This window comes from Haplochromis burtoni, unplaced genomic scaffold (genome assembly GCF_018398535.1).
Source record: "Haplochromis burtoni strain Fernald_Lab_line unplaced genomic scaffold, NCSU_Asbu1 Contig_80, whole genome shotgun sequence".
NCBI classification, from domain to species: Eukaryota; Metazoa; Chordata; class Actinopteri; order Cichliformes; family Cichlidae; genus Haplochromis; species Haplochromis burtoni.
In genome coordinates this window covers 2,126,577-2,135,701 of record NW_024582441.1, presented here as the reverse complement: position 1 = coordinate 2,135,701, position 9,125 = coordinate 2,126,577, and the positions used below count along the sequence as shown (strand labels likewise).

Here is a 9,125-nt window from a genome sequence, read left to right as displayed (position 1 = left end):
ACACACACACACACACACACACACTGTAGTGTACATCCTATCCCCCTTGTTCAGCCAGGTAGGACATGACCAGGCTCTTTCTCCTGTTCTGTGCAGTTATCGTTCTCATCTTAATTTACTGGGCCTGCGTCTGTCAATCATATGTGGCTCAAGGGCACACAGACACCTCAGTGTGTTTGCTACACAGCTTAAAGGTCTTGCTCAGTGGTCGGACACGGCTCAGCTGCTACAGCTCCCGGCAAGAGGGAGGGAGGTTTATCTAAATCCTGTCCTGCCTTCTGTTTGCAAATGTAATTCTAATGTAGTTATGCGGTAAACAGATTTTGAATTTGATTGAATATTGACACGTTCTAGTTATTTCCACCAACACCAGCAAAATACAAGGTGCCGAAAGTAAAAAAATAACGTCAGAAAAAAAGTGTTATTACTTGTGATGGTTGAGCTGATCCTCGGTGTTGAAGCGTGAAGGACAGTTAGGACAAGGGAAGAGATGAGCAGCTCCTTCGTTGTCCAAACTGCACACCTGCATTGACAGACACAACAATCAATATCGATAAAAAGGGTTTCACCAGCAAGATACTCACACAGTGACTTAAACTTAAACTTAGCTTTTTATTACAGAACACCTACTATCAAAATCACTTCCAATATCAATAATATTCAACAATATCTACGAATATTAAGATATTTTACAAGATTTTGAAATAAAATGCTCAATCAGAGAGCTTTTGTGATTAATATTAAATGGCGGAGCTGGTACCGGTTTGCGGCCACGCTTGCGGCGAGGTAGTGTCGATGTGTGAATGCGTTGGTGTCTCTTCAGGGTGGCTGCCTGGGAGAAGTTTTTGCCACAGACATCACAGCTGAAGGGCTTGTTGCCCGTGTGGCTCATGCTGTGGCGCAGCAGGCTCTGCGAGTTGGTGAAGGACTTTGTGCAGACCTTCACAAAAACAATAACCAGAATTAGTGTCAACAGTTTTAAACACTTTTTGCAAGCAAATGAAGCCGTGTTGAAGTACGGAAACCTCTGAGCGAGTCACATATCCCAATTTTTTAAATGAAAAGAGGTAAGAGAATTACAATTCTTGAAATGTTTCAGAAATTTACCAAACACACACACTTGTTTCCCTGTCGTCTCATCAGTTTTATATTGTAGAAGCCGTCTTCTTTTTACTTGAACCTGTAACTTGCTCAGCGATGCCCAAAATTTTGTGGACATTTTCATATCTACATTTGCTCAGATTCTACTTTTGTACTTTAAACAGACGTCATTATGCAAAGACACCAAGGAATCTGTCAAACATAATGAGGCTGGAGATGTCAACCTTCACTTCACAGCATTACATCATCTCATCAAAGTCTTCTGCACAACAAAAATGTAAGTCATTCCCGAGACTCGAGACAGAGACACCCTGATTGAATGTTTGATTGGCACCTTGCAGGTGAAAAGTTTTTCTCCGGTGTGGCTGTAGACGTGCGTGCGGAGGAAGACGCGTCTCGTGAAGGTTTTGCCACAGTACGGGCACACGTGCGGGAGTGGTGTTCGAGCCCAGTCCTGTAGCAGCTTGGCAGGCGGAGGGTGATTGGTGTTGTCCGAGTCTGCACCAGTGTTGGCCTCTAATTCTTCTTTAATATCTGAACTCTTGTTTCCTGAGTAAAGAACAAAAATTCTTGTTAAAAAAACAAAAACAACTACTGCCTTGTAGTTGTGTTTTAAAGTAATGAATTTCACTTACCTTTGAGTGCATTAGCACTCAGGATCCTGAAGGAAGGCCTGCTTCTCTTAGGAAGGGGGGAACCTGATTCACCAGCCGAACCAGGTGAGGAAAGCAGTCGCTTTGTGCTCTGTGGACTATCCTGAGGTTTGGTGGTGGCTGTTTCACCAACAGCTTCTGCCCCATCAGCCACCTCTGTCATTGGCATGAAGCGGTGCTGCCGCCAATGATACAGGTACTGGGTGGTGTTCATGAAGCTCATATCACAGTGGGCACACGTGTGTAGCGGCTCATTAAGGTTGTGCTTCTGCTTACGATGTGTAACCAGCCCTCCCTCGTCGCTAAAGCTCTGAAGGCAAAGGGTGCACACGAACAGCTCGGGCTGTGTGAAAGTGGCGTCAACACTGGCGGAGGCAGAAGGTGCACCGTGGTCCTGCTGATCTGCGCCATTGCTCTGAGTAAAAACCTCTGAAGTCAATTCGGTAACCTCTACCGCCTTTTCCTCGCCCTTCTGTCGGTGCTGTTTTCGGTGGTAGAGGAAGAGAGTGGTATTTAGAAAGCTTTCCCCACACACGGAGCAGCGGTGCAGAGCTTCCTCAAAGCCGTGCTGGGTCTTGCGGTGAGCCACTAGTTCTGACACCAGGCCGAAGCACGAGCCGCAGTCCACGCACAAGAGCACAGGTTCAGGCTTTGGCTTTTTGTTTGCCCCTCTTCTCTTAGGTGACGACTCATCTGGATTTGAGACTGAAACTACCTCGGAAATAGGAGGATCAGAGCTCTGAGATGAATTGGTCTCTGTACCTTCCTGCTGCTCCAGCTCATGCAAAGCTTTTTCAACTGCATCTGAATTGATATTTTTGTTAGTTTCATGCTGTGAGAAAGAGGATTCAGCGACTGAATATAAAGGTATGGTTGCACTCTGGACTGAGGAGGTCTCTGGCATAGTTTCTGAATCTGGTTTTGACTTGTTCTCAGACATGTCAGACTGCTGACATGCCCCTTCTTTACGGTGCTGCTGCCAAAGTACAAGGCTTTTGAAAAGTTCATCACAATCCCCACACTGGTAGAGGATCCTGGGCTGATCTGACGATGTGCTGACTTCATCCTCAGGGGGAGCACTTTCAACAGCCTGCACAGACGGCTCTTCTGCTTGAACTTCAATCTGTGGGAGTGCATCTGTCTTTGATATATTTATTATATGTTGCTGCAAAGACAAGAAAGGAAAAAGAATAAAGACACTTTTTAAAATCTTTGTTTATACAAATAAAACGACTTGTTGCAATAACAAGTCAACACGCTTTGGGTTTTTTCCTTTTTTCCAGTTTTATTCTTTCTAAAGGATGAAAGATGAGAATTCAGTGTTGGGGTACTCAGGTCAATTAAAGCAGTGTGTGCTTAGAGCCAAGGTTCCCCTGAGAGCTCCAGAAAACCAAGATAAGGCCTCAGCCTGGCTGATAACAATCAAAAGGCCCATCAGGGTTGCAAGGGTCACTCCACAGGGTCTTACCTTCGTGCCCTCCACCCATTTGGATGATAAAAACAGAGCATCAAGGTCGGGGTTAAAGGCATCTGGAGCTGTCAATCACAGCTGTTCAACATGTCTCACATGTAATGATTTGTATTTTCTTTGTTGTGGTATTCTGGAGTGTGAGAACTGAAGACCACCCTCAGTTGTGGTCTAGCTGCTTCACAACACACACACCTACGCAGCCATCACCCACAACATTGAACCCACTGGTAGGCAAAGTGAGTAACATCGATCATCTCGTTAAAATCAATGACCTGCTGGGAAACCTTGGCTTCTGGCATTCGTGTGGATCAGTGCTTTCAAATGTGGCCAAAAATAACACTTAATTTTTCATTCAAAATTCCCACTGTTGTGACTTTGACTCACACAGTATGCAGTACTATGGATGGATAGCGCTCCGCTAACCACACAGCAACGCTGGGTTTAACAACTTTTGTTGGAGAAATCAAGCTTCAAATGCTGGGTGGCTCAGAAAACAAAGAAGGCACTGACAGTGCTAATTTGTTTTAAAATTATGAATTTTTACAACCAAATATCTGGTTTTAATTAAACTTCAATAATCAAATTAAGAGTAACTGTTCATAGCCCTCACATGGATGGTACTGTGACACATGTGAGGTACCTAAACACAGTCCAGGTCTAAGGAGCTAGAAAAGAAAGCAACTGGACTTTTCAAAATTTCCTGAAGATGTTTAGCCTCTCATCCAATGGCTTCTTTAGTTCCAATCATGGAGCGTGCCAGCTATTTAAACCCTAGTGGGCGCGCGCGCGCGGGGGGGGGGGGTAAGTCCCTTAAGAGGGTTGTTTTAGTCCAGGAAATGTTTATGTACCTCCCAGATAGCAGAAACATCTCTCCAGCAAAGAGTTCAAGGCACTGACCCAGCCTCCAAACTCCCCAAATCTCAATCCTGCAAACCGCGACCAGGAAGCCCTGCATCCATACCCAAGTTAGGAATGTAGTTTTGATAGTGTGCATAAACATTATATAACATATAATACATTTGTTGTAATAAATAAAAAGAAAAATACACATGCTGCCATTAACTGCCTTTTGACTCAGGTTTTAAAACTAATTTCACTGACTTTTTATTTTAAATGATAGCATCGTTTTGTGTTTGTGCTCTTTAAACAAACATCTTTACAACAATGCCTGCTTGTATTTACTCTACAAATCCACAGTGCTGTAAAGCTCAAGCAGTTTGCACAATTTGTATTTTTTTCCTACTACAGAAAAAATATTAATTGAATGTGTCATAAACAAAAGCAGTAAAACGCTAAATATCATCTGATGTTAAATGTGAGCAATATGTTTATTTGAGTTATGGGGATTTATTTTAATTTATTGGGGTTTTTTTGCTCTGACTGATGCATTTCTCCTGCTCTTCTTCCCGCTGGCGACTCAGGATGCAATCTGTCTGTCATGAGCGCCGCCGCTTTATGGACGTATGGTGAAGACTGTAAGGATGGAAGTCCAGGCACAAGCTTTGACAGCCGTGCCCTACTGCTAAACGAGGGGCAGTGACTGCTTTTAACCCTGCGGGCTTTCTGAAGCTGTCACAGGAATGGCAAATAAAAGAAAATAATAAAAAAGAAAAGTGGCAGCTACTTCACAAGACTCAGCTCAACATGTCAAAGTTAAATGGAATAACTCTTTTCATTATGCAACTTTCAAACCCTGCAATTCAGACCACATTTTCAGAAGACTAATGCTTTCCCAAAGAGTATTTACCAACCTGAAAGCACACCGTAAGAAATAGTGAATACAGTGCATTATGTAAATATCTGCACCCCTCTAAAAGCCAAGTCAAAGAATAAAAACAACAGCAGTATTAACATACAAGAGGAAACAATACAGAAGGAAAACACTAAGGTGAAAAAATGGCATAGATGGCAAAGCTCACCCACAGAAGCAAAAGGGTACGGTGGTCAAAAAGAAAACAGTCTGTTCGTTATTACTGCAGCATGAGGACCACTCTGGTGATTCAGCCAGCCTCATTGGATAACATGTAAATGTAGCATCATGGATCTCAATCTGGTCTGGCACTTTCAGCACGTCCTCCTCTTCTTCCACTTTTCTCTGCTCTGGTTTATCCAATTAAATCTCAAAAATAAACAATTCTGGCACATTTTTCTTTTAATCCTGCAGCTACTGCATCACATAACCCAAACCTTCCCAAAGTGTGGGGGCCGCAGAGCCATGGCAGGGGGGGGGGATGAAAAGCGGGGAAAAAACCAAAACGCTTGGACACTGCTAGCACGGGGCGCCCACAGAAACGCAAAGCAGGAGATGAAGCATCGCTGAATATGTTTCCAAACCAACTTCATTCTAAGCCAAAGACTAGAAAATATGGTGAAGCATATCTTCCCTTTGGTTTCACCTGCACAAGTGCCGAGGTAGGTCTTCCCTGCAGAATTGGTTTTCCCTGTGAGCAGCGCTGGGCTTTTCAAATCAGGGACAAACAGTATCCCACATTCTTGATTTTTAGGTCACAAACACTTGTAATGACTAACTACTCCTGGCATTCAGGAGATGTTAGCTCTTTATACAGTAAAGTTACAGTGGGATACAAATAATATCAGGCTGATCCTGCCACGATTTGTTCCCCCGGTTCAAATCACGGACAAACAGTATCCCACAGTTGTTTATGTTTTTAAACCCATTTTGTACAGAGAGGCATTTTTTGAAAAATGTATTGATAGTGACGAACTCTGTATTCCTCGTCCACACGTAACTGCAATGGAGCAAAATTTGGGTGTGTGTGGTTGGAGGAAGTGTTTGTGCGTGTGCGTGCGGGGGGCGTGAACATTTTGTCTTGTAAAACAAAGGGGGGCCTAGCAAAAAAAGTTTGGGAACCACTGACATAACCAAATATATGTCTTTAAAAAAAGAAAGAAAATCTTGTACAAACCAACACTGAGAACAGGGCTTAGCCTACAAGTCTGATAAGTACAGACTGTGAGAGCTTATTCAAACTATAAAGCGTGTTTTGTTGTTCATTCTGACATAAAAAGCTTGAATTAATAGTTTAACAGTCTATTCTTAATCTACTTTTAACGCACAACCACACGTCTCCCTGAGTAGTGACTCATTACTCAGACGAACAGCATGCAAATGTGTTCTTTTCTCATTACTGGACAGGAAGCAGTTGAACTGTTTAATAATCTTCTTACCTTAACACACAACTATTGTGAGTACATAACAGTAAAGGTTAGGGGTCTAGTCCTAATTCAGTCAAAATACAACCAGAGCCAAAATGGGGAGAATTTTCTCTTCTCCAAAGTAAATATGTAATAGAAAACCATCATGAACTGAGATTCTCTTCATTTTAATGTCCATTATGGGCAAACAAGAAAAAATGACAACGCAAATGCATTGTTAACTTATATTACAGCTAATTTTCTGCCACTAACCCAAAAAGACTTACTGGTTACTCTGTGATTAAAGGTATAATGTCAGGGTGCACATAAATCAGAGACTAATATGCAGCAGCACCTTGAAATATGTCAGTAAATAATCACAAACAACACCATCTTAAGTGCTCGCACCAAGGTCACTATTACTTTGATAAGTAGCAGTGCATTGTGAATTTATGACTAAAGTTAAACGTGTCACTTCAAAGTCACTCTCCAGATATGATTCCGAGGCTTTTATGTGATCACACAGATGGTTATTTCAGGCCACGCTGTCATAATTTAAGGTTTTTAATCGCCTTTTTGTCCAGCTAAAAAAATCACAGTCACATGACAAAAACGGCGGAGTGGTAACTGTGTCAGCGCTCACCTGTGTCTGCAGCACCGGGACGGTGACGGCGTTGGTTCCAGATGTGTCTGGCGGTTCATCGCCAGCAGTGCATGTCAACTGGTGCTTGAGGACCTCTTCCAGGGTGTTAAACTCCTGGTAGCAGGGGAAGCACATGTAGACGGACGAATTCTCCATGGCTGTAGGGGGATTAGAAATTAAAAACCATTTCATGAGAAGTGCAGCAATGCAAGCTGATGTAGATAAAAGTGCAACAGTTCTCAAAACGAATGCATGCTTTGAATAAGTAACATCACTACGTGAATCTTATACAGATCTGTAAGTGCTTTACATTTGGAGTTTGGTTGTGAACATTGCCCTCTTCTGATGAAAAGAAGTGTCTGCATATTTAATCAACACAGCAGCTTGGACACAATTGCCAGTATGCAAACTGTGGGATTGCCAAGATGACTCACCATGCACTGAGCCGAGCTAATTGTTATTTTGACCATGCAGGTTGCTGCTCAGGTGGAGACCTTGCCAACTCTTTCTCTCTGTCTCTGTGCCATTTCACGGCCTGAGCTTGTGTTCAGCTCCAACATCAATTAGATATGTTCTGTAATTGGACCCACTGGTGGTGCAGACTAGCTCACACTCCTGTCGAATGTAATAACCAAAACACTATGTCTGTAAGCCTTCCTACTCACAAGATAGCATTTAGACCTCCACAAGCAATGCTCCTCTGTGGAAAAAAAGAAACCTTTCAAAATGAAAGAAACCCAGTGAGAGGCACACGTGTTTATCTCTGAAACACATCAATTCAACAACGCACTTTCTGATTTATCATTTTAATTGGCAGACAACGAGGAAATATAAAGGTTAATACAGGCGATATAATTAGATTTTGTTTTGATGAGACATCTCATGAATAAGCATAGGGACTTAAGAGCAGTAATAAATTGGTACTGGTACCAGACTCACCAGTGCCAAAGTATTGATATAGGTCAGGGTGCTGATAATTATGCAATGTTAATTCATCCTAAAGGTAATCATAATGAAACCACGCGTGTCAAGCAAATACATGAAGTTACTATCCATTTACAGTAAGTGATCTCTGATCACGGCCTGCAGGGCCAACTGTTCAAAAGCGTTGGCACTCTTTACTACATTTAATGAAAATGCAGCTACATACAATACACTGGATGTGAAAGTTCGTTCTGAGTGAGAAATAACCTTAGAAAACACTAACAAACCAGAGTACTCTTTAAAGAAACTGTGACTGCTTTAGCAAACAACCTGCTGTAGACATCTTCAGTGCGGCCTCTCCGCAACTATCCTGATAGGACGTACTCAACTAAAATTGATTCTTTCATTTTAAAGATAAACCTGTGGTTATTAACACAGATAACTCTGGCACTAATTTTTTCTAATTTATGACAAACAGCCTGTAGACCTTGTCAGAGGATTGTGGTCAGACACTGAAAAGAAGTTTCTTTTTAATCGCTGGATAAGGGAAAATGTGATGTGGACAAAAGCTGTGCATGAGGACTGTTTCCAAATTTACTGTGAAAAGACTATAATTCTGCATCAGCACATGAGGGAACTGTGTGTTAAACCATAGCTGCTTTTCTGCAGTGGACATCAAGGAGGAAGCATCACAAGGAATACGACCATCTATGATATCTCTTACTGTAAGCGCACTAATCAAGCGGCCAATTTCAAGTCACACTGATGTCAAATTTATGTTCATGGCAGGTGAAATCCCAACAAAATGCCTTGTGCAGATGAGTTATTAAAATCATACCTTAGAGAACAACGAAATTATTTCTCTTAGAACATAAATACAGTGTGGGGTTAAGTATTAAAAATGTGATGCAGAAAATTGTGTCTAGTCAGAAGGGGGGGGGGGGGTTGCATTATAAGACAAGGCTGCGACTGATGGTATTTCACAAGTCCACATGAAGGCACATTGCAAAATGCCCAGGGACTAAGGGTGTTGACTTTACTCTTGACATTTCCACTTTATTCTCAAAATGAACACTAAAAAAAATCCTTTACTATATTTTTTCTTCTATCATACACCGAGTGGACCCCTAGTTTTTATTACAGGGAGTGCAGAATTATTAGGCAAATGAGTATTTTG

General features: G+C 42.1%; 1 protein-coding gene across 3 annotated transcripts in view; it reads right to left on the bottom strand.

Moving 5' to 3' along the window:
• The window catches only part of znf574 (zinc finger protein 574), a 24,424-nt gene that overhangs the window by 10,042 nt on the left and 5,257 nt on the right, over nt 1-9,125 (bottom strand). For all 3 annotated transcript variants that reach the window (XM_005925141.2, XM_005925143.3, XM_005925142.1), the window contains exons 2-6: nt 7,025-7,182; nt 1,737-2,919; nt 1,436-1,650; nt 761-940; nt 429-523 (exon numbers count right to left, since the gene is read on the bottom strand). In XM_005925141.2, the coding sequence (XP_005925203.1) occupies nt 429-523; nt 761-940; nt 1,436-1,650; nt 1,737-2,919; nt 7,025-7,182 (1,831 nt within the window). The remainder of the gene's footprint in view (nt 1-428; nt 524-760; nt 941-1,435; nt 1,651-1,736; nt 2,920-7,024; nt 7,183-9,125) is intronic.